This window comes from Solanum tuberosum, unplaced genomic scaffold (assembly GCF_000226075.1).
Source record: "Solanum tuberosum cultivar DM 1-3 516 R44 unplaced genomic scaffold, SolTub_3.0 scf00092, whole genome shotgun sequence".
NCBI classification, from domain to species: domain Eukaryota; kingdom Viridiplantae; phylum Streptophyta; class Magnoliopsida; order Solanales; family Solanaceae; genus Solanum; species Solanum tuberosum.
The window spans coordinates 1,580,292-1,606,180 of record NW_006239019.1 but is presented as its reverse complement, the minus strand read 5'-3'; the positions used below and the strand labels follow the sequence as shown (position 1 = coordinate 1,606,180).

The following is a 25,889-nucleotide window of genomic DNA, read 5'->3' as shown; positions in this document are numbered from 1 at the left end:
GGGGGCAAGAAAAGGGAAAGATTCTGTAATGTAAGTTGAGGCAATGCCACCTTATAAAAGTAATCAAATAGTCAATAATCAGAAATGGAAGGAGAGAGAGTTGGTCAGCAGATACTTTGAAAGTCCAGGGCAGGAATTTCAATTCATTTGAATTTGAAGGGTAGCAGGAAGCATATAGCAATGTCCATTTGCAAGAAAGAGACGAAAATTCTCAATGTTTTAGTCAATGCAGCAACCCATCAAAGCAAAAGCAGACAAGTGTTAGTTAGCCAACTGGAGGTCAATCAAAGCGTAGGTAGGAGTAGGAAAGATGATTACATCTCTGAGATACATAGAATAGTGCTCCTGAGTTTTGTTACAAACGCAGAGCTGGAGGTGATATTATCAGATTTTTGGTTATGTAACCAGGAAAAACAAGTAGAACTCTCAAATCATACTAAACCAAATAAAGCTAAAGACTAAAATTGGTCATCACATGGCATGAGTATTTGATCTGCATCACCCCAAAACTGCCTGCTTTTCAACAATCTGTCACTCAATGACTAACCAACTCCAAATCACAACCAACCCAATGGAAAATCTCCGTCCGAAAGAAATATTTGAACTGTACAAAGAGTAGTGGTGTGGGGTTGTGGATAGTGTACAAAGCTGAATGCCAAATACAGAACATAAAATATGCCTAAAGAATAATGAATGTACCTGACAAATAGAATCCTATCCCTTGCTCGTCAACACCCGGTAGTTGAGGACAAGGTCTTCAGGTTTCTTCCATATATACGCACGGACAGTCGCTAAGCTCATATCAGGGGATAAAACCTGGTAAAAGTACAAAAATGAGTTCATTAACCAGGAACTAGAGTAAGAACCTACATATTAAAATCGACAATTATCTAGCCACATCCTCCAACATACACAGATTGTGTGCAGTTCTAATGCTAAAATTTGACATCCATACTTCCATACATCACGAAGAAATGGAATGAAAAAACAAACAGTGCTTGAAATTAAAGATTAACCAGCTATGCATCCCACACAACACAAACAGAAATCTAAACTTGCCTGGTTACAGCACAGGATTTCTATGGATGGTTTAAGCTTTTGCCAAGGCTTCAGCCCAGTCCGAAATATGCCATCTCCTCCATTAGCTGGGTGTGTCACCTGTCCACCAGACATTCCAGCAGCTCCATCTGAGTTTAGGCTATCCAGTGGCTTATCAAGAACCATCTTTTCTATAACATAGTTGACGACCTGACAAACAATTCAGTACAACTTTGTCATATTCATCCTCTACAAAATGGAGGTTTTTCAGTAATAAATCTGTTTGTAAGAGCACCAATTCTCCATGATCACTGACGCTTAACATAAAACTGATAACGCAACCACCCCAACTAAATCAATAATTCAGGCAGAGAAAAGAAAGTATACGTGGACCATGAAGACCAATTAGTAGATGTGCAAGTTCTCAGCACTGGAAATATGTCTACAGGCATTCACAACGACAAACGATTGCTTGTAGAGATAATGTAATTTTTATTTATATTAAGATTAAAGCTTGTAGCCTGCTCACTGCAATTATTCAGCCACAAACATTAGGGCTATAGTTGAAGGATATTAAGTCATATCAGAACACACCATCTCCAACAGAAACAATTTCTTGATGAATAGGACTTTTTACAAGGAGACGAGTAATCCACCACCTGAAGCTCCATCACATGTCAAGTAATAAGTGAGTGATCATGTGGTCTACCATGAATGGTCTGAAGTATTTAGGCTATTTCTTAGATTTCCATTATGGCAAGGTTTGGACCACACCTATAACAATTGCATTAACAACCATATTCAAATTTGCTGAATAACCAGCAGATCAGTATTGTTTCATTAGAACAATAGGTTGTATAATCACACAACAAAATAGTTGTGCGGGAGTATGACTTCCATTATTATTGACAACGCTTCAAGGCAGATAATCCTCACCATCTTTCTCTCAAGAACACAGGTGTTACCAACCTATATAAATGCTTCAGATAGTTCATTGGCATATTCCTCCAGTATATCTTTTGAGTTTCTTTCAATTGAGACAAGGATCCTTCAGAAACAGCCTCTCTACCTCCACGAAGTAGGGTAAGGTCTGCATACGCTCAACTCTCCCCAGATCCCACTTGTAGGATTTCACTGGGTATGTTATTGTTATATCTTTGAGTTTCTTTACTATGTAAATGCATGGGACACAAGACATAATGGGTCAGGAAAAGAGAATCGTTCAAAACTTCAAGTATCCTGGTAATATGCATACAGCAAGTGACTTAGTAAACCAACAAAGGCCAATGTAGATCACCACAATACTGACTCCACCACAAGATTCAAGGAAAAGATGCTTACTTTGTGAATTCTTAATATGCGAGGCGCACTCAGCTTTCCCTGGGTAAGGATCTGAACAGTAGAACCCTCACATGGATGTAAGTAGAAGCTACATCTGCAAACCCATTAAGAAGAGGGGAGAAAATGGTCATGAAAAAGTGACTTTGCACATAAAGATGAAAGATCAAAACGTGTTTTGTAAGCATTGCTGTAACTCAGAGAGTTGATATAAATGTTAAGTGCCTCCAGAAAGACTTCCTTTTAATTCTAAACAAGTGCTCTGTAAGTTCAACATGCAAGTCGAGCACTATGAAGAAAGTAGAATACAGTTATATTGGAATATTACTTGGTATTTTCCCTGGGAGGCAACCGATTGTTCATCACACAATCCACTACCCACCATGGCATGTCCTTTTCATCTTCTGTTCCATCTAAGTCGGTAATCTTTTTCCTCCATGGACCACTTTGAGAACCCTCAGTAATAATTGATGGAGGGCATGCTGCTGAAAATTCAAAGGGAGGATATACTGCAGCATCATTGTCAGCACTACCGTCCACTTCAATTTTTGACGCGGTCAGATTCCTTGTAGGTACATCCTTTCCAGCTGGGGCTTCCCCATTGGCTAAAGCTTGAGATCCATATCTCTGTTTTCTTTTGGCTAACCAATGAGCCAACAGCCCTTTAAGGGTTTCTCGTGCCAAATTAACCTAGTATCAAAAAGCCAATCACAATTTCAGTTCATCTCTTGCAGAAATATACATAAATTTATCATGTGAATGATAAATCAGGAAGTTATTAAAAGAATTTAATTGATTAATTAATTAATAAGAAGAACCATTTCCAGGAATTGGGTGTCTTCAATCTCCTTTTATATTACTACAAAGCACACCATCTGCTATAGTACAACTCCCAGAACTAGTTAAAAGATCACAACTGAAAAAGTCATGTCTGAGGACTGAGATACATTCTGCTAAACCATCCACGTACTTTCTTACAACAACAATAAGTATTATGCCTTATCCAAAACTATTTAGGTTGAATTTATCAATCTTCTATACCCACTCTGCTCCATTTGGACCCACTTCCTTCAAATACTAAATGATTTGTCTGGAGACAGATTAGGAATTCTCTGAAACTATATATTTCCTAATTCTCACATTTGTCCCCCCAATCACATGTAACTTGCTGACAAAACTAATAGGAATCCTAGAAAACACCGGAACTAGTTCCGGTAAAACTATTTTTTCTGGCTTTCAATCTTGAAAAAAAAAAACTAAGAAAAACAGAGGCCAAGGGACTATAATTCAAGAATAGGAAGGCAGTAACGGGAATAAATGAAAATGGATTTAGGAACCAAGCAGACAATTGAAGATACAACAACCCTTGTAAATACCTTGTCATCTTCAGGCTTCCCTGGAATGTGGAGATCAGCAGAGTACATCTCAGCAGAAAAGCATTGTGGCGTATCCAGATGTACAGCCAAGCTTCCAAGCCTAGTGTCCACAGTGAACCATGCAGGGATGCTCACCTGAAGAGGCAAATCATATTAGAAGAAAAATTATATGTGAAAGTTGGATAATTCTACAAAGATATTTACCATCTCAAAAAGTTCTTCTTTCTTCTTCTCAAATGAAACCTACATTTGGACAAAAATACGGTGAAAAGAAGTTAAAAGGACACAATAAGAAAAAAAAACGTTAAGAGGCAGAAGGCGACAGTTGTCATAATTCAAAGAAAATTAAACAAAAGAGTTTGCTCAAAACAGGTCATTGTAACTTAGCATGCCACTTGAAACATTACAATCTAACCTCTCCATAGTTGTGAATCACAGTGCCTCTAGTGATCTCCCACAACTTCACTGTACCAGCAGTATCCTTTAAAGACAAAAGCCATTATCAGGTTACAAAATCATATTTTTAAAAGACAGTTTAACCTCATTAAGAACAGTAAAGCCATAAGCCACATGGGTATAAATGCAAAACAAACTTACCTTAGTCAGGACATGTTTTCTGTTGTTCAAAATCTCATGCTGCACTATTCCTGGAGTTCCAGGAATGCTAAGAGATGGTTCTTTATAAACAGGAACCTACATTATTGACCAATTGTGAGTTTTTCAATATTTAAAGATGTAAGTGGAAGTAAGAGAAGATAACTTAATTTGGAAGGGGCAGATATATTCCTATCATATTACTGCAATGTTAGTAAAAGATACCAACCAAGAAACTTATAGGTCACAGAAGAAGGTTTGGAACTCTAGGGTACCAGTGAAAGTAATGTGCTTTACATGGCTAGTTATCGAAGAAGCTTGGCTAACTCAAGACAACTTGCAAAAGAGGGGCACACAACTAGTCAGCAAATGCTTTCTATGTGGAGGAGAATCTGAATCAAAACATCTTTTTTTGCATTGTCCTTCAAATACTGCTTATAAGTAATCCTAAAAAGGAAAAGAAAGTAATTCCAATTCCAAATTACACAATCTTAAGGATTCAAAACATTTCCCATTACTGATGTCCGCACAAGAAGCAATTGAAAGCAAACAAGAATAAAGTACAATCATATGGCTACATAAAGGATTAAAAGATTTTGACCAAAAAAAACGATGATCATGGAGAGCTCACAAAAAATAACCAGTCCTAATTCACTCCTCTTCAATAAGTTCCCGAACAGAGCCTTCCATATTGCAACCTATGTTAGCACGCCAATAACCACTTGAATTTGATAAGACTTTCTTCTTACTCTGTTGGTTAAGTTAAGAACCGGAAAATTTAAAGTAGAAAGAATATAAAAAGAGTACATATTTTATGTGGCAACATAGTGAACTCCGCATGAAACAATAAAAACTGATAAAAACTCAAAATTGAGACATATCCTTCATGTGCTCACTCGTTAAACAAAACCAGTTTCCAGTTCTGATTAGCAGCTCATCTTTAAAATGCATCCTTTTTTAAGAAGAATCCAGAAATAGCAGCTATGTTGGAACCCCATACATCAATTAGAAATATGTTCCAATAATCTTAGCGATAACATCAACAAAGGATATAAAGGGGTGACAGGGACCCCTCAGCTTCAACCCTAAGTTTGTGGGTTCGAGTCACCAAGGGAGCAAAAAGGGTGGGAGATCCTAGGGAGGGGTTTAAAAAAAAAAAGATTTAAAGGGGTTGAAACTCACAGGTGTAGATCCTTCTAGAGAAACCCTTGCCCGGGAAAAGGACAAGTTTCCAGCCAAGAATGAGCCCCCTCTTTGGAAAACTTTCTGGGGATTACGCACTTCTGCAGCCCACCTATGTACAGATGAATCAGTTGTGGCCACCCAAATGCCATCATCATGCAATGCTAACTGCAAAATGGGGTGTTCCTTTGTGCACATCAATACACTCTCCCTTGTTGCCAAATCTGTCAAGTATAACTGCAAGTGCAAGCAAAATTTAGCAAGGAAACAATGACTGAGAGAATAGAAATCCGCGGATGGGGGTAAGAGAGAGAGAGAGAGAGAGAACTATATTGGATAAGTTGTATTAAGCTCACTTACAGATAGGTCTCTTCCACCACTATAAACATGACTAAACGTAGGAGTGCTAGCAAGTGACCATACAGAATCCGTATGCACAGCATAAGAATGCACACAACGCTGCTGACCTAGATCCCATAGTCTGAAATGTTGGAGGTATAGTTTTATGTTATAAACCAAATGTTGGAGGTAAAGTGAAGTTTCTAATCAGATGAAAAAAGACCAAACAAGTGTGACCACAAGATGTTATTTGGAGAAAATGTATAACTGGTTATCATAAAACAATGCAAACAGTGGAACCAAGCTGTTTAAAAAACTGACATGAACTTGATAGAATCTAATGATTCAACCCCAAACCAACTACCACGCCAAGGAAGTCGGTGTCTGTGGAAACTAAGTAATGGAATTATCAATACTTACCTAATCATGGAATCAGAGGATCCAGATATGCAGAACCTACAAAAATGGAGGATTGGACCGTTATTCAAAAGAATCATAAAAGTGGAGGATAAGACCATTATTCAAAACTCAAAAGAATTCAATAAGTTACACTAACCATACACTGAAGGCATTAAAGACCCCCCCAACCAGTATAGGAACGCAAGCCAAAAACAGAACATCTAGATATGGATACAAAAGTATTTATCTACAGTTGCATAGATCATCGACCAATAATGTAACTAGTTTTCTGTTCTCAGGTTTTCAACTAACTTACTGAACTGATGCTAGGTTAAACTATCTATTATAATCAGTAGTGTGGGCTTGTGACCCAAGAAAAGGCATTGAAGTGATGGGACAAAATAAATTACTCTGCTAAAAAAATTAATGTTTTCAAAAGCAACAGTGGTACTCGTGCAGTATCCTTGGGATTTTGCCCCTTATCGCTTTATGCCTCAAGAGTATTCACCAAGAATGCCCTAAATGCACCTTGTATGTGCTTTCACTTAGATTGTCCATCCTATATGCCTTAGAAAAACTTATTTTAAATTTTATTTCAAGTATTTGATTATAAGTTACATAGTATCTTGCTTTATGATTAACGATTTGTGATTATTATGTGCATATATTTATTATGCCTAGACAGTTAAATCAGCTGCTGCACATTTTTTTCTTTTGAAGTACAAAATTTTCTATATTCTATCTATGTACTTAAATGTTATATTTATTTTTAACATATTTTAATTTTTAAATACTAAAACTGTGTGGGGATGATACCCTCTACCCATGATAGGTAAAACATCCTCCACCTTTTCAAAACGTTTATGATAATCTGTCTTCAGCAATGCTTAACCAAAGTTTATTAGTTTCAGATCGGCTGGAAGCAATGACATTTTAGATGAACAAAGAAGATGAACTTGAGATAATAACCTAGTCAAAACGCCTTCATAGCATCATTGTTTATTCAACATACCTGCCAGTGGAGTCTATCAGAAGAGCCCTAATATTATCTGTATGACCTTTTAGCTTCATGGTCTTGGAACCAGTTCTTGGGTCCCAAACGCGCACAACCTAGAAGAAAATCAGAACATAGTCATACAAAGTTTCTTTGCTAGTAGGCTAACTTGCGTATCAAAATATTCCAAACTAACCTAACAAACAGAAATATACCTTCTCAGTACCACCAGAAACAAGAAGGGATCCAGTCTCATTCATTGCCAATGCATATACTGACTCCTTATGGCCTTTTGCAGTCACAGGAATATATGCTTGAGAGTGGGTCTGCAAGGAAATGTTATTGCCCGAACTGATAGGACGGATGCTTGTCATGGGAAAAGAATTTCCTGAACCATTGACACCATTTGAACAGTCTTCTTCGGTGGCATCACCGGACTTAGATGTCGGAGTAAGTGCAGCTTCAAGATCCCATATGAAAACCTCACCACCAAGACCAGCAGATGCAATAACATTGCTCTGTCATTATGGTAACAACAAAATCAGAAAAAAAAGGCAATTACACTCACATTAAAGCCAAAAGACTCAACCACAATTTCAGCCATAAGTTTGACTCATCAAACGATTTAAAAGTACTAAAAGCTTTTGCAGAGAAGTGATACATTTTTTTCTGCTGAAGCAAGGCTGGTGACGTAATCGGAGTGCTGCCGGAGTGTCTTAATACAAGATCCCTCAGATAAGCCATTCCACACCTAATGATCCACACAAGTTTTTCCAAATAAAAGAAACTTCCAAATTACTTCTATACAGAAACTGTAAAAGTTGCACTTTATACAATAAAAGATTCAGAAGAGAAGTAAAACCTTGACAGTGGTGTCTGAGGAGCATGATACTAATGTGTTACTACCTGTAAGAACTGCATCATTAACCTGCAGAATGATTGAGCCCCAAAAACAATTCAACGCTAGTGATATTCATAATAGACATAATATAAAGGGTATAGTTGCATCACCAAGTATTAATTTAAGTATTAAAAGGACGACCCAACAACACATCCTGGTATGTACACCAGGTTGGAACTAATTTAAGCATTTAAAGGACAAGTCAACAACACATCCTGGTAATGTGCACCAGGTTGGAGAGTTCTCATCTAAACCATAGAATTCCATACCAAAATAGAGCAACTGCAGACACTAGGAACTAATACTTGTTGACCTTACCTAAAGAAGAATAAATCTGGCGAATACAAATATTCTTTCTTGAGTAAATATATTAGAAAGCTGAATTTAATTGGGCTTCAGCGGGAGCCTACGGAAAAACAATTAGCAAGGCAGACAGGAGCAGTACCCAATCAACATGTGACTCAAATGTGGCAGAGCAGGTGGCACCATCTTCAGCCAATGCCCATCTCTTTAATGTGCCATCTCTACTCCCAGTAAATAGGTATTCACATCCATCGGTTGCTGGTGACTTCAATACAGCCAAAGAATTTACACCTGCACAATGCTGTAAAGAGAAAAATGTAATGAACCAAGGGTTAGAGATCATTTAGCAGAGACGCAAAAACAGAGTAACTGAACGGAATTTGTTTAATTGCAAATAAATAAAAGGTATATGTTAAAAACTGATGCAGTTTCCTAATATATACTATTATGGTGTACTAACAAGAAATAAAAAAGGAAGGTGAAAAATCTTCAAGATAACCACCTTAGAATATAACTTAAAATTAAGATAAATTTACATCAAGAAGTTCAATTCTTTCTTGGTTGCCAGAAAAGGAGGTGAAAAGAATGTCGTCAATAACAATTTATAGTAACAAACAACAAAAGGTAGAGAGAGAAAATGGAATCAGGAGATGTACATTATAATAATAACCTTACAAGGATTTAGAAATAAAAAAGGAAAAATATTAATGACTCAATCACAGGAATTAAGCTGGAGTTGTGCATAAAAACTTTTGAGCCTAAAAACAGAACAAAAGGTAAGCTAATGCTACATTGCTTTGAATGGTAAATGGGAATGAACCTGCAATTTGCGACCTAACAAAAAATGTTATACACTACATAGGCTTCCTCATATCACGAGACAAAATATTTTAGAAACCTTGTTGAAGTATTATTTTTTGATAACTAATTTTTCCAAAAAATAAAATTATTATTACTATGTTATACTCCCTTTGTTCTCCCTCCGTTCCAATTTATGTGACACTTTTTCCTTTTTGGTCAATTCTAAAAAGAATAACATCTTTCTATATTAGTAATAATTTAACTTTAAACTTCTCTAGAGTTACCAGTTCCAAAAAAAAAAAAAAAATCTCATTTTACCCTAATGAGATGATTCATAACCACAAAAATTGTGGCTTATTTTAGACCACAAGTTTCAAAAATGTTTCTTTTGTCTTAAATTCCATGCCTTGGGACGGAGGGAGTAACTTTTTTTGATGAAGTAACAATTTTTTGTTTATGGAGGGGCAAAAATACCAGTATACAAGAAGTGTTACAAAAAGTAAAAAAACTTACAAGAAGATATGATTTTCTACAAAGATACCAACTCTACCATATGTATAGGAATCTCATGGGTGCGCCAAAAAGAGATAAGGGAAACATAGCTACTCCTCAAGTGTACCTCTTCTATTTCTCTCTCCAATTACTACGTTATAACTTGTAATATTGAAGACTTAAAGTAGTAAAACAATAAGACATCGTGGGAATCACATATTCACTTTACCTGTGTCCGATAGAGACAAAAGCCACAACAAAATTGTAAGAGAAAGGATGTCCTGCACTAGAAGGCTAGAAAGGATGAGATGTCTACAGAGAATTCATGCTACAATGTACTTATGGCTACTGGGAGTAGAAGTGGACAGTGGCCAAGATGATTTGGAAATAAAAAACACAGACTAAAGTAGCTTGCTTTGGATGGACAACAACTAAAGAACCTTGTTGACTCAAGATAACCTCCATATAAGAGAAAATTGCTGACAGATCACAGAAGATGAATGTGAGAATAGGCACCTGAATTCCCTAATCATCTCCGCTGCACTATGACAAAACATCAGATGTAGTGTTTCTATCTCAAACTGTTTGGAGTATATTGGGTGATGACATAGACACTGAAGAAGAATTTACTCAGCTGGGAAAGTGTTAATACAGAGATAAAATAGCTCAAAGCTTTCTGGAGAACATAGTCAATGGGCATACTCTGAAAAGTTTGGTTGGAAAGCAACCACAGATGCTTTAAGAGCAAATATATATAATTATTTTTTATATGGTAATATAAGCAAATGTTATACTTTATGCTCCCTGCATAGCTAAGGGAAAGCTTTTGTTTCAGGATATATCACCATGTAAATCAGCTCCAAGAATAATTATCGATCAGGTGACCTATGCCGGACATTCAACAAACCATCTCAGGCAACATGATCTCACTTCATCCTCTTTATGTGCTAATTTAACCTCTGTGACATGTGGTCTCTAATATTGTCCAACCTTGTATGACTGCACATCTATCTTAACAATCACATCTCTACGACCTTAAATCTCCTATAGTATTGCTACTCTTACAACTATTCTAAGAACTCGGTTTTCACTTTAAAAGGTAACTTTCTTCACATAACATTCCCATGAAACCCCTCTATTTCAACCACCTATATAAAATATGCACCAAATCTTCAAGAGTAAACCCAAATATTTAAATTTATTTGTCGTTAGGCACTACAATCCCATCTACTCACATTTCACCTTCATTTTTCGTGAGGGTTGCATGTGCAACGCATACTCTAGTCCTACTTCTAATTATCGTAAAACCCTTGCTCTTGGGGGAGCTTCTTCATAACTGTATTTCTTTTTTATGAAGAACATCTTCATAGTTGTATCTTTTGGTTGATTCCCTCACAAATTTCATAAATTAACAAAACATCATTGGATGCACCATAGGACCTCATCCTATGCATATTATTGCTTACTCAAAACTAATTGGGTAAATTCCTTTTGGGTAAACCCTCAGGGGTTGGCCTGCTGGCAATTGACTTGAGCCTTGGGGTTTGCTCCCTTTCAAGGTCTCAAGTTCGAAACCCACTGGGTGCAAACAATTTCTGAGGGCCATCGGACTGGGTAAAACCTGAATTAACCGTGGTGCACTTGCGGGAAACTCCTTGCCGAGGGCCTGTGCACCCCCGGGATTAGTCGGGGCTCAAAGAGACTCGGACACCCGGTGCAAATCAAAAAAAAAAAAATTCCTTTTGGGTATCCTTATATGTTCTTACACTTGCAATTGTTCCTTCATACATACTATTTATTACATCAACATGTTTATATGAATTCATTACTTTTCAAGCACCCACCAAAAGATTTTTTTGGCACTCTATCATATTTATCATAAGCAAAGGAATATTATATGGACATATATCTAGGTTTTCCACTTTTCTTGGCACTCGATCATATGCTTTGTCATAAGCAAATGAATATTATATGGACATTAATCTAGACTTTCTTACAAATTTCTATCGATCTTCTTAACTTAAACTATATCCTTTTCATAGATCCACTAGGCAGAAGTTTAAATTCGTTCCTATCATCCTTGCAATGTCCCCAACTTTATACTCTGTATTTTCTTTTCCAATGTTACTTGTTAAAGTGCTTTTGATTTAGGATTGAAATAACCGGAGTAGTGCAGAGGCCAGGAGTGCACATAACTGAGACCTTTACAAACATGCAGTGGAAGGATGAACAATCAAGAATACAATTTATTTTGTTATCAGTACATAAATTCTAACAAGAAGTAGGGCAAGAAATATAGTGTCGGAAGAGAAAGCAAAGGGTGAAATGTAAGCCTCACGCCAGTTGTTCTTGAGGAGCATCCTAAAGAAAAAATGCAACAAAACATCTAAAGGGTCAAGAGGAATTTCTTTTACTGGTAGAGCAAAACAGAGGGAGCACAAATAGTGAAAAATTTCAATTCAAAGGGGAAAAAAGCCACAACTTACCTGATCATTTTTTTGATGAAGGGAGTTATCATTAAAAAAGCATCCACTGGATGCACAGATTACAAAAGGAGAGAATTGTCAGTCCGGAACACAACTGACTTTAACTTACTTTGTACTTATTAACCTTGCCCAAACATACCATTAGATACAAAATACACATCTAGTGAAGTCCAATATCAAACTCTGCCATATAAGTGAAGTTTAAATTTGAGAAAGCAAGCCTAATTCAGAAGACTTGTAAAGAGCAGCATAAATTTCAAGACCACCAACAAGGTCTGAAAACACTACTTATTAGTACTTCTTTAACTTAAGCTAAACGTGACCTGGCTTCACAAGTTTCCGCTTCTTTCTATTAAAATAAATTAATCTTATGCACTTTCTCTTCTTTTCTAAAAATGGCTTCTTAGTGTTGTATTTATTTTTCCATGATTACTGTGAAACAAGCAATTAGTTCTTTGAGGACAGTATTTTTGGCACATGATATCTCAACAAAATTATTCTCTTTGCTACTGTCACGCTCATCATATTCAGAGCAACAAAAGATCCACAGAGTTGAGGAAATAACTCAGGGATGCGTTCAGAAAAGTCTATAGGAAACAACACTCAGACTTCAAAGAGAAAAGTAGCTGAATGTAACAAATATCACATGGTGCTGCTTGAACCAAAAAAAAAAAAGCAATCATAATTTCCACTCAGCTAGGTTCAGCAATCTGTATATTGAGAACAGATAATAAAAGGTAATGCACATATAAAGAGAGGAACAAAAGTAAGGCAACAGGGGGAAGAATACACTAAGGCGAGCCATCAATGACAGTTTAAAGTTCATCACACTAGTTTATACACAAAAGGGTACAGCTTTCCAGAAGTCACACCTTAGTGTCATCTGCATCATTCAAAACATAAGTCAACCTCTTCTCCTTCCTAGGCCGAACCGAATTGGACGTGTTCCCTGCACTTGCTACACGGTGCATTGCAGAAATCCCTAACCAAGAAAAATGTGGACACATCAATATTCAGTTTGAGTGGGAGAAATCTCCAATCACTCTCAAACCCATAAAGGAAATCTTTAATTCAGACAGTACAAATATCCAAGATTCTCATCAAGAACTAACCAACAACTCACAACAACTCTATTCTGAGCAGATTCTAGCCTTAGCATTTAAGCTCAACCTCAACATCTTCAACTCTATGAAAAAAAAAAAAAAAAAAAAAAAAAAAAAAAAAAAAAAACTTCTATCAGTTTCCATAAACACCCATAACAAAACCAAAAAAAAAATCACCATGAACTAACTCACAACTCATTACAAAGAAAACCCAATTCAAGAAACATCACGATCAATCAAGAAAACAATAGTTTACTGAATATGAAATAGAACATAATCGGATCAAATAACAGGAAATTTTCCATTTATAGACAAGTCAAAGACTAAAAAATCAAATGTAAAAAATAATCTAATTTCAGATACCAAAAAAAAGAAAAACGTGTTGGCCACTATTCGATTTGGTTTAAAAAGCCAAATAGGCGAAGATTACAGGGATAGAATATCAACCTACTTCATTAAAATCTGCAGAAAAAACTGAAGGTTTCCGTGAGAAAAACCAACCCTTATTTTCGCTTCAATTGGGTTTATTGGATTTCAATTAGCGATTACCCTTCTTCTGCTCGCTGTAGAGATTCTTGAGAGTGAAAGAAGACTATATGTATCGGTGTAAAACCGTAGTCTCTATCGAGTTCGCGAGAGAGAAAGAGAGGTGTTTGTTTGGTGTTTTTCAATGCTTTGGGATGAACTGATCGAGTTTCCTTTGGAGCTTCCTATTTCTTTTTTTCCTTTCTATATCCTAACAAAACACAACTCTTAAATTTATGGGTGCCTTCGATTAAAAAAAAAAAATGTTTTTCGCGGAAAATGTTTTTACGATCTTATTTATTAATTGATAAAATAAGTCGAATGTATTATCTTATAAATATTTTATGTAAAATTTAGATAAGTATTGTTAGGGTAGGGTGTTGACATAGGGAGCTAGAGGTGTGAGTAGGGGAATAACCACGTGAGACCAGTGGTGGACTTAGGATTATTATTAAAAGAGGTTAAAATCCGAAAAAAAGTAAATACATAAAGTAGTTGAATGGTTTTAATATCAACTATATATATATAAAAATAAAAAATTTAACCATATATGACTAGTGTAATTTCTTTTTTATGACCACAATATCTGTGCTAGTTTCTGCGCACCTTGACTAATTCCACGTGGTATCCGTCATCTTCCACCAACAATGAGTACTAGCCACTAGGTTACTATGTCCACCAAAGCTAGAACAGATAGAAGAATCACTTAGTATTTTTTGTCTCCGCTGAATTTTAAACCCGAGAACTTAGAATTCCCAACCACTTCATTGACCACTAGGGTACACTTCATTAAAGCAACAGTGCAATTTATTGTCGAATGGGGTTGGATAAATCCATAACCCTAAGTTGGCATCCCCTATATTGAACGAATGTTCATTTGAATCTTGTTCGGCAAAATAAAATTAGAGATAATATATATTGAATCACTTTGACTTTGTTAGTTTGTTTGTTTCATTTTTCATAATTTTTCAGTTTGTAGTAAAAGAAATTAACTCTGCTTGATATGGGTGATAGCCTATTGGGATGAAGTTATGGGGTAAAGTGTGTTGGAAGGTGGATATTAGAAGACTAGTATCGAGGGTTATTTATGAAATTTTTTACCCTACTTTTGCTATGTAAGGAATTTTATTTGATTTTAATAATATTTACATTCTCAAAAAAAATATTTTGATCAATTAAAAATTGAATTTTAGAAAATACATATTGAGAAATATTCCTTTGTACCAAACACCCCCTTAGTTTTGGGTCATTTGACCACTTATTATTTTGAGACCATTGGAGTATGTAACATTATTCTTTCAACTTTAGAGGGGGCACCACAACCAGTGTCGTGTTCAAGATTTTTTTTTTTTATAGTTTTAGTGACTCTTGGATATTAAATTCAAATGATAAGAGGATAATATCAATTATAGTTTTCTTGTTTTTAATTTTTTTAATAAAGCTATAAATTATTCTGACTTGTTAAAACTTTAAAACTGCTCATTATTGAAATATAATATAACCATTTGACTTTAAAAAGAGGTTGCTATTATTATTATTTAAACAAGAAACTAAACAATTTGAATCAAGATATTTAAATGATTTTACAATTAAGTCAATTCATATATCCTATAATAAATAAAGGGCGAAAATCATTTACGATTACTTTAAAAAATTATTTTTTCTCTCCATTTTGACTAGTAGATATTATCCCATGTTTCTCATAATTGTCTTTTTTTAATGTATGTTTCACTATTGCATTGTCAACCTTTATATTTATCTATATATTTTTTTAATCTATGTAACAATTTTTTTTTAGAAACCAAATATTATTTTTGAGACAAGAAAGAAATGTAAAAAATATCGATCAAGTATATAAGCTATAATGTTTTATAATGAAATAAATTAAAAATATATATATTAATAATGATGAAAACTTGAATGCAATAACTTTATAAATATATTTCAATATATGTAGTATAAAAATAATTAATAGAGAGGGAGGTATATTCTATTAGACTCTTGAAAGAATTAATTTATAATTGTAAACATAAATAAATTTTAATATAGAAAAAACATTCCATTAATGATACGTAAAAATTTATTTATCTCTCTATATATCGAGGCAACATAAAACAGTAGAACAACTAAAACTTTATATATATATACACACACAATCATAAACAATAGCATCAGATTTTGCAATTCATTCATAAAAGGATTAAAACGATATTTTGTATATGAAGGATTGAAAATGTCAAAAATAAAATATATATTATATAAAACAAGGGGAGATAATATCTATTTTTCGAACTTGTGGGACGAGAGGGTGTTGATTTTTAAACTATTGTTGAGAGATATAAATGATTTTCACCCTAAAATAAATGTATCTAACAAATAAAAGTATAATTACTGTTATTAGAAAAGGGTAAAAGTCATTCCTCTCAAATTTTACTTTGAAATCAAATTTTACCAACAACTTAGAATACCTTATCATGTTCAGCACCACTTGAGATAGGGGTTGGAAAATGTCCAAGTTTCATTTTTTTTAAAAAACAAATATGATAGAATACATTGACAAACTTTTAAAAAATTTAATAAATTTTATTTAAACATTCAATTTTTTAAATGTTTTGGTTAAGTATATGAACACATGATAAGTATTTTTTAGACACTTATGATTCATTATAAAAGTTACTAATAAATTTAAAAGATGGCAGATAGTATTCAGAATAACAAAAGAAATATTTATGAATTGTGTCATAGCAAAAAGAGGCTACTGCTACATCAATGTTTAGGAGATCTTTAATTAGAGTTGTTAAAATAGTTAGTCCAACCCAATTATGCCTAACCTAACCTTCTAAGGTTTATGGAATCTAGGTTAGGATGGGCCGGTAATTTAGTGAGAAAAAATTCATTGTCTTTTCTCTTATTACCTGTTCATTTTTAAATTGGTGCACTTATTAAGAAAATAATGATCGACATGGTGAGTTTCATTTTACCTCTATTAATTATGAAGTTGATGAATTAAAAATTTAAGACTTTCAAGAAGTTCAATGTTTTTCAAAGTAATTAATTGAGAGTATAATAAATAAAAAAATTGTCCTTTCTTGATTTTCAAAATGGACAAGTAAAAAGAACAACTAGAAAAGAAAATTTGGACAAGTAATTAGGAACAGAAGAGGAAGTATGAAAAAAAACATGTTACTCCATCATTATCATCGATAAATAATAAATTGTTTCTTAAAATTTTAAATTAAATAAATAAAAATAAATATTTATTTTTAATATTTAATATAACAAATAAGTAAAAGTGGACAATGGGGTTAAACTGATTACAAGTACATTTCGAAGAAAAAAAAGTAAAAGCGGACGATGAGGGTTAAAAGTGATTACTACTCCCTCTGTCCCTAATTACTTGTCCACTTTTGAATTGACACATCTATTAAGAAAACAATTAATGACATATTGATTTTACCATTTTACCCCTATTAATTATGAAGTGGATGAAAAGTTCTGCATTTTTCAAAGTAATTAATCATTTAATTGAGGGTATAATAAGTAAAAAAAAATTATTATTTTTTTATTTGTCAAATTGGACAAGTAATTAAGAACAACTATAAAATGGACAAGTAATTAGGGATAGAGGGAATAATACACTACAAGAAAATATAGTAAAGCAATACAAATATGGGGGATTAGTGAACAAATTAGGAGACATAAACATTGGGTGGATAAATATTTAACGTCTCAATTGGGTTGAAAAAAAATCACAAAATGGTCTAGACGTACGTCTAGAATAGGTACAAAATAGTTTTTTAAGGATACATCGAATAATTTTGATCTTTTAAATTTATCTAAAGTAGCAATTATTTATCAAACTTTATTTGTTGGATTAGACAAAAATTATGAAAAAAATGTTTTAATTATAAATATAAAAAAATTCTCATCAAATCCTTAATATGCAACACAAGTTCCTGTACTAGACATTAAAAAGATATAGAGATAATAGAAATTACACCTTCAAAAGTTTCACGAAGCTCTAATAGTAATAATAATAAAATAACAAAAAACTATAAATATTGTATCACTAAATATAATTTTTCACTAATTTTTTTCCTCTTAATTCCCCTAAAATATAATATACAAAAATTGATAAATTTCAATCAAAATTAGTCTGTACATATTCAAAAAACTATTTTGAACTCACTATCAAACTTAAGGAACCATTTTTGTCATTTCCTTTAATTAGGTCTTTTAATAGTCAGATTTCCGTTACACTTTTGTCTTGCTCTTTATTTAATAAGGAGAAAATTTTAAACATTGTGTTTCTAATATTTCTCAGTAAAATTACTCGCGCTTCGCGCGGGAGTTTAATATCACGAAATTTATAAAATAATACTTAAAATCTATCGATCATTAAAACTAAAACATTATATTATCTTACATACAATATTACGTAGTAACAAACATTAATAATGTAAAGGAAAATGAAAATTATTACATCTTATCGTTTATCCTTAATAACATAAGCATAATTTAATGACTGTAAAATACATATCAGGATCTGTAACATAAGCAATTGTGTCAGTGCGTCACTCAACGGGAGCAAAGTACACAAATATTTAATTGTGAAGAAAAAGAAGAAGAAGAAGAAGGAGCAACAGGAGGAGGAGGAAGAGAGGTTCAGAGTTTTCGTTGTTTTAAAATGAGAGGAAATCCTTCTATTTATAGACAACAAAGGATAGTGTGAACAAATATTTATTGTGCCTTATCGGAAAGGTTACACCTATTTGAAAAAGTTGCAACCCTTCGGAAAGGTCACAACCTTTCATAAAAGTCACAATTTTTCATAAAAGTCGCAACTCTTCATTAAAGTCACAACTTTTCATAAAAGTCACAACTTTTCATTAAAGAAGAAAACTAGTTTTGAAAATAAATAAATTAAAAGGGAATTATAGTTTGTGATGGCGTCACGTAGACAGGCCTAAGGTTCTTTTATATATATATATATATGATTAGGCTAAAAAGTTTGAATGAAGCTATTTTTATTTTCCTAATTTTAAAAAAGTGGGTGCTACTTTTTATATGGGAAAAATACGAAAGAATTTCTCACATAAAATTTAATATCCACATTAAAATTCAATTATTCTAAATTTACTTAGCAGATAAAGACCCTGTTCGATGGAAACGCTCCCTATGTGGAGAACACTTCACGTCTTCACCACCACTTGAGTTTTGTCAAAATTCAATAATTCAAAGTTTAGGATAATATCTCATCACATACTAAAATATATAAAAATATTAAAAAAGTACAACTTTTTCTCAATGCCTACTTTTAAATGTTCCCTCCGCTCCTCACGTTCCTATTCTCTAAAACCACTCTTTTTTCTTCAAGTTCTTTCACATATAATTTTTTGTTCTTTTCCAAATGCTTCATTTGAGTCAAATTAACTGCCTAACTGTCTAAAAAGCTTTACATCACCTTTATCAGAGTTTTCATGGAGTGATCAATCATTGAAAAATTGAAAAAAGAGAAATTTTTTTTTTTTTTTTTAAAGAAAATTGATAACCCATAGATCAAGGAAAAATGTTCTTTTAATAGAGTATTTTTTTTTTTCTCTTCATGATGTTTTGCTGCCGTGAGAAATCACATAATTATATATATTTAGAGAGAGATATTAGGATTTTTTTAGTCTAATTCTTGGACTTGTATGGTTCCAACTTCTAGGATGTCTGGAAAAAACTAGCCCCATTTTCTTGTTTTCTTCCTGCATTTATTCTTTGGATTCCTTTTCTTTTTTGGGTTATTTAACAGATGTAGCTTCAATCTTACTTCTTTATATATTTTACTATTTATAGGATCTGAACCATCGTTTATATTTTATTGTTAAAGGGGTTCTTTGGTTGGTCGATCTAGCAGCATCTTCTTGTGGGTCAGCTCAGTTTCTGCTGTAGTGTCATTTGAGCAAGAATCCAAATTTGTGTTGAAGAATTTTTGACTACCTGGGGTTCTTTTGACCCCAAAGATTTGGCCTTTTCTCTTGATAAAGATTGGGTTTTATTATCTGGGGGTCTTTTTAACTCAAAAGATTTGGCCTTTTTTCTTGAGAAAGATTGGATTTTGATCATCTGGGTTATTTTAAACTCAAAGATTTGGTCTTTTTCTTGATAAGTATTGGATTTTGATCATTTGGTTTTCTTTTTAAACTCAAAAATTTGGCCTTTTTCTTGAGAAAGATTGGAATTTTATCTCAAATTTTGCATAAATTTCTTGAGAAAGAAGGCCATTCTTTTATGTATTCTTCAAGGGCTTGAGAGCAATGTTTATTTCTACTGAAGATGAAAATATGCCATTGCCTTTGGAAAATGGGAAAGCTTTGGAGAATTCTTCTCCAGTAGGATCAAATCCAGATTCCAATGATGATGAGCCTTCCCAAGAGATTCCTTCAACTTTCACAGATGTCAATGTGGTTCAAGAAGATGAAAAGTTTCAGCTTGAGCAGAGGATTTTGAATTTAGAAGGTGTTTTTTCTTGGGATTTGTTTGTCATTTGACTGAGATTTAAAATTTTCATGATTTGAACTTTCTTTTGTTTTTCTCTTATGGTTTTGCAGGTGAAATTGCGAGTTTGAGGCATAAAGAGAGATCTTTGGATGAAAAAAGAAGAGAGGCATTGAATAAGATACTAGACATTAAAGGTGATTTCTTGTTTGGATATTTACTTTATTTGAGATCTTCTAAATTGAATACATTTTTGTCCTTCCTTCATTTATGTGTTCTGAATGAGAGACATTAATATTTCCAAATGTAGGTTGCATTCGGGTGTTTTCCCGAGTTAGACCATTTTCACCAACAGATAAACAGAGAACTCATCAGCCGATTTCTGTTGAATCGGAGAAGATTGTAGTAAGATCTGGTGGAAGCAGGAAAGAATTTGAATTTGACAAGGTTTTCCCTCAGGAATCACTCCAAGGTTGGTAATATTTATGTGCTAAAAGTTGACTAATCTTGTTTCCTAAGAAATTTAGTTAATGCATTTGTTATGCTTGAATATTCTGTAGAAGATGTTTTTGCTGAGGTTGAGCCAATTATCAGATCTGCACTTGATGGGCACAATGTATGTATATTAGCTTATGGACAAACTGGAACTGGCAAGACATATACTATGGTTAGTTATCTTAATTTATTTTGTATTTGTTACATTGTCATGAAGAATGCTTATAGAAATGAACTAGGTGTTTCACTTGTGTTCTTTAGGAGGGAATCACAGAGTCTCCAGGGATCATTCCTCGTGTTCTTCAGGAGCTTTTTAACCTTTCCTCTTTAGATAGCTCAATTTCATTTACATTTTCGATTAGCATGCTCGAAGTCTATTTGGGCAGTATAAGGGATTTGCTTGCTCCAAGACCTTCCAGTCGTAAATACACTGCATCGAGATGGTAATTACCAATATCTTGTCCTTCCTTATAAAGGAGGATGTAATTTGAAGTTCCACTATGAATTTCCTGCTATAGTTTGGCTAACACTATTACAGCAATCTAAACATTCAAACAGATTCAAAAGGATCAGTTGAAATCGATGGTTTAACTGAGGTAGAAATCTCTAATTTTACGAAAGCAAAATGGTGGTATCATAAGGGGAGGCGAGTTAGATCCACATCATGGACGAATGTAAATGAAACATCCAGCAGATCGCATTGGTGGGTCCAGTTTGTGTAAAAGTCTTTCCCATCTTTAATTGGTTTACTTTGGTTCAACAGTTACTTTATCTGTTTATTTCTTTGTATTTAGCTTGACGAGGATCAGTATATATCGCTATGGGGATACTTTGGGAGGTAAACCAGAAGCAACCAAACTGTGGATGGTTGATCTTGGAGGGAGTGAGCGCCTACTTAAAACGGGAGCTACTGGACAAACCCTTGACGAGGGGAGGGCGATAAATCTCTCTCTTTCTGCACTAGGTGATGTTATTGCAGCTCTTAGAAGAAAGAAAGGCCACGTTCCTTATAGGTAGGTGAATATGTACGAGTTTCTCAGTTCATAAAAGGAATCTGGTTTTCTTGTCTGCATTTAGGTAGCACTTTCTTAGTGTTCTGCTTGCTCGAGTTTTATTCTGTTCCACTATTACACTGCTCAATAGAAAAAGCTTGAGGAGCTATGTGTCTAAATATTTGGAAGTGGTGCTTTCCGTTAACTAATGAAGTTGCAACTTTTGATTGCAGAAATAGCAAATTGACACAAGTTCTCAAGGATTCTTTAGGTAAATTCTCTCATTCCTGAAAAGCCATTTCCTTGTATGCATGTCAGAACTATTATAATTTTCACATTTTGGACAATGATAGTTGGGTGGTAGCAGTAGCACAATATTTTATTGCATCCACTCAGTGATTAGGAGTTACAAGGAATCTTGGAAATTTCGACTTGTTGGCAGTTGATGTAAAAAACTCTCTTGTTCGCCATGGTACTTAGACATCTAAATATGTTAAGTTGTTCATAACTTATTTCTTTGAACTTACTGCTTTAGGTGATAAATCAAAAGTTTTGATGGTAGTCCATGTTAGCCCATACGAAGAGGATGTTGGAGAGACAACATGCTCCTGTACCTTTGCAAAGAGAGCAAGAGCAGCGGAATGCAATAGAGAGCTCTCAGAAGTAATCCTCTCTTTTACCAGTTTTTTTGTATTGTCTCTGATGACCTTGCGACTTAACCTTATTTATTGTTTTGCATCCCTTTAGGAATCAAAGAAGCAAAGAGAAAAGAGGATCGCGGAGCTTGAGGAGCAAATGAAGGAAGCTGAAGAAGGATGTACAGATCTTAGTACTCAAATACAGAAGGCTGATTTTTTATTGAGTGAAAACAAAAGGCTTTTCATGAAGAAATATCAGCCACTTGAAGATGAAGAAACCTTTCCTATAACCCCAAAGGAAAACGTCCCTGAAATCACAGTAACTCCAAGAAACTCTGAGAAGGGACTAAAAATAAATGTCACTAGCTCGGTGCCTCGATTCATGAGTTCCACGGTTGCCAGTCGAATAAGAGAGACTACAGCAGAAAAGGAAATCCATAGCAGACCAAAAAGTGTGAGATCATGGGCTAGGAGCTCTATGCAAATTTCTGGTTCACAATCAAACAGCTTTGATCGTCGTTTCAAAGCTCACCTACGGACTTCAAATAAAAGATCACGTTATAGTGAAATTAATACCATGGCTGGGGATATTAAGTATGGTGATGATTCAGATATTAAGCCATCTGTCTTACCACAAAGCAAGACTATCGCGCCCTCGGATCCAAAGCCTAGAAAACCACTAGCTCACCACAGAAGAAGGATGTCTGATCTGCTCTAACTATTACAAGAGTTGATCAAAGGTGCTTTAGCTTTTTTTTTCCTTTTTGGTGTTTTGACTTTTGTTTGGTGTTGCTGCTCCTACTGCCATTGTTTTTATTTTTCTTTCTGGTCTGGAAGTGATTTAAGATCAACTACGAGAGAAATTCATTTGGGGGTTCATGTGTTATAGGTGTGACATTTCTTGGGGTAGGATTAACTTTATACTTTGCAAAAAGAATGGTTTCTTTAGGCTTGTGTGTTTACATCAAATGTCATGTTGTTTTGACAGTGTGAAGCAAGTGCATGGAAAAAGCTTTTCAATTCATGTTGTAACCATACAGTTCAGAATGTATTAACAAAAACTGACTATTTGAAGTTTGCTCCTCCTCTTCTATATATTGTATTAGTTTAGATTTACCATACTATTACCTTTGTGATTTGTGAATATCATTTGGTTTCATTAACCAATTCAAAGAGAAGTCCTATATGTCCGAGTTATTCATACATGTGTGGGTGGGAAGGTAACAAGTATTTCGAGAAATTAGTTGTGTGTTCTTTACTAATTCTGAATTAATGGAAGGTTTAACTTTTTCAACTTCAGTTATATAGTTCCCTTATTTTTTTTACTCTAGATATGTTAGTTTTGTAGATTCAGTTTAACTTGGACCAAAAGTATTCATTTTCACAAAAATAAACATGTTTTATGTTTAGTAGTACATAAAAAAGGATCATAATTCAGATGAATAATTAATTTTTTGTTTTCTTAAAAATAAATCTTATTTTGAAATCCATTTGAAAGTCATTAAAACCTCATTTCACACTTTTGTGTAACAAGTTTATTACCAAAAAATAACACTACTTCACAATGAATGTTTATTAGTATTGGACCTTTTCTAGCTTAAAACTAAAATAAACCAAAATTATATTTTACTTATAAATGTCATACGTAAATTTTAAGCAAGAGAAAATAGTAAATTTTATTCGAAAAGTAGAGATAATGATATTAGGTTTCATGAAGTTTTTCTTTGGAGTTAATAAACAAGATCACAATGGTGAATTTTGTTAGTCATATGGGGTTTACATCTAAACTTAACAATTTTTAATTTTATTTTATAAATTATTAGGTTTAGACTAAAGGACCAGAATGAAAATCTTTTGTTATACCTTAAGAACAATTTGGATCTGGTGAAATATATTAAGAATATATTTTATTATACATTAAGGACCATTTTTCAATAAAATAAAGAGAAAAAACATAAAGTCACCACTGAAATTATTTCAAATTTTCAAAAAAACATCTTAACTTTGCGAGCGTCCTATTACCCCCACAAAAATCTTAAATACCTTTGTAAATGGACCATTTTGACCCATTTTCTCCTAATGTTTTATGAACACGCAAATGACGTGCGTGAATGTAACAATTTACTTCCCAAAACCAATTAAATAATGCCACGTTTCAGTTAATTTTTCTATTATTTAATTAAATTATAAAATACACCTTCTTCCCCAATTTTTTGAGTTTATTTTCATGTCTGCTATCAAATTCATCTACAAATGGCAACTTCATCCGGAAAAGTCAAAGACAAAAGGATATAGTGACCCTGACCTATCTTTATTTTTCTAATGGTGGATGGGTCTATCGGCATCAACCGTCGCCGGAGCTCAAAATCGTATAAAATTCATATCTTCGCTGGTGTTTCTTCCATGAAGAAAACAAGCGATGTTGTCGATGTATTCAATGTCGGAGAGTTTGATTATTCTTCTCATATTCTAGATGGGTGTTTAGCTTCCATTTTCTTAGCTCAGGTGACCAGAAAAGTTCTTCCTTCATCTGTCGTTGTTGGCATCGTTTCGAAGGGCAGAGCAGTTTCTCGCTTAATGCGGAATCAAATCTTGTGGCTATTGTTCCTTTGATTTTTTCTAGGTTTGATTCGGTAACGAAACTCGCTTTGAAATGTGATCGTAGATGTAGTATTTGTGATTTCTTCAACAAGATCACTTTTAATAATACTCTTAATTTAATTAAAATGGGCCAAAGGGGGTGAACATCACTCACACTTAGAGCTGTCAAAATGGAATTGGCCCGCTAGGTCGGCCCAATCCAACCCTTGAATTAAATGAGGTTAGACTTAATTTTTTTAGCCCATTTAGGAATGAGGCTTTTTAGCCCAACCTCATTTGGCCCGCTGGTCTCGTAGGCCCAACCCACAAGCCTTAGAGGCCAGTCCACGGGCTGTGAATTTTAAAAATATTTATTATATATATTAATGGATAAACGACTTTATTAGACATACATCACTACTATATATACTAATATTATTTTTACTTTTAAACAATTACATATATACCATATATTAATATATTATTTAAAAATACAATTAGATACCCACATCCCTTAAAACTATTATTGATTAATTATATGCTTAAATAACTCTTTCACTCCAAATCAACCACTATCTCTTAATTCTTCCCTCCCATGTTTATCACTCAATTATGTCTCCTCCTTTTTTATTCAAGAATTTCACCTTACAATTTCATTTCAACAATAGTTAATCTACTCTCTTCTTCTCAAGATATCATCACCACAAATTCTCCTGAACCCAAATATCATTTTGTATTGTTCATTTATCACGAGTTCCAATCACAGTAACTGCTACAGAGAAAACTTTCAATTCATAGTGGGTCTTGATTGTTTGTCTCCGAAAGAAATG

General features: G+C 33.8%; 2 protein-coding genes across 13 annotated transcripts in view; one reads left to right on the top strand and one right to left on the bottom strand.

The window, feature by feature from the left end:
* The window catches only part of LOC102578423 (WD repeat-containing protein 48), a 15,718-nt gene extending 1,629 nt beyond the window's left edge, over positions 1-14,089 (bottom strand). For 2 of the 11 annotated variants that reach the window (XM_015308943.1, XM_015308941.1), the window contains exons 1-19: positions 13,794-14,089; positions 13,356-13,429; positions 13,116-13,225; positions 8,607-8,765; positions 8,123-8,188; positions 7,922-8,011; positions 7,476-7,778; positions 7,279-7,376; positions 6,288-6,323; positions 5,889-6,009; positions 5,529-5,765; positions 4,350-4,445; positions 4,168-4,233; positions 3,957-3,995; positions 3,753-3,887; positions 2,705-3,066; positions 2,380-2,473; positions 1,060-1,248; positions 700-816 (exon numbers count right to left, since the gene is read on the bottom strand). In XM_015308943.1, the coding sequence (XP_015164429.1) occupies positions 715-816; positions 1,060-1,248; positions 2,380-2,473; positions 2,705-3,066; positions 3,753-3,887; positions 3,957-3,995; positions 4,168-4,233; positions 4,350-4,445; positions 5,529-5,765; positions 5,889-6,009; positions 6,288-6,323; positions 7,279-7,376; positions 7,476-7,778; positions 7,922-8,011; positions 8,123-8,188; positions 8,607-8,765; positions 13,116-13,214 (2,292 nt within the window). In that variant the 5' untranslated portion in view covers positions 13,215-13,225; positions 13,356-13,429; positions 13,794-14,089 and the 3' untranslated portion in view covers positions 700-714. Of the gene's footprint in view, positions 1-6; positions 605-699; positions 817-1,059; positions 1,249-2,379; positions 2,474-2,704; positions 3,067-3,752; positions 3,888-3,956; positions 3,996-4,167; positions 4,234-4,349; positions 4,446-5,528; positions 5,766-5,888; positions 6,010-6,287; positions 6,324-7,278; positions 7,377-7,475; positions 7,779-7,921; positions 8,012-8,122; positions 8,189-8,606; positions 8,766-13,115; positions 13,226-13,355; positions 13,430-13,793 lie in introns of those variants that run through there. The other 9 variants (XM_006347763.2, XM_015308944.1, XM_015308942.1 and 6 more) reach the window with 9 other exon arrangements.
* Positions 14,090-19,184: 5,095 nt separating this feature from the next.
* On the top strand, positions 19,185-23,576 carry LOC102606418 (kinesin-like protein KIFC3). Of its 2 annotated transcripts, none has more exons than XM_015308940.1 (10): positions 19,185-20,375; positions 20,468-20,551; positions 20,665-20,826; positions 20,918-21,021; positions 21,111-21,292; positions 21,388-21,552; positions 21,644-21,862; positions 22,075-22,112; positions 22,377-22,504; positions 22,589-23,576. In XM_015308940.1, exons 1-10 carry the CDS (start codon positions 20,174-20,176, stop codon positions 23,195-23,197), a joined length of 1,893 nt encoding a protein of 630 aa, XP_015164426.1. In that variant the 5' UTR covers positions 19,185-20,173; the 3' UTR covers positions 23,198-23,576. The 2 variants fall into 2 exon arrangements, with proteins under 2 accessions (XP_015164426.1, XP_006347819.1); XM_006347757.2 differs by having other exon boundaries at positions 19,186-20,375; positions 20,915-21,021.
* Positions 23,577-25,889: the final 2,313 nt, after the last annotated feature.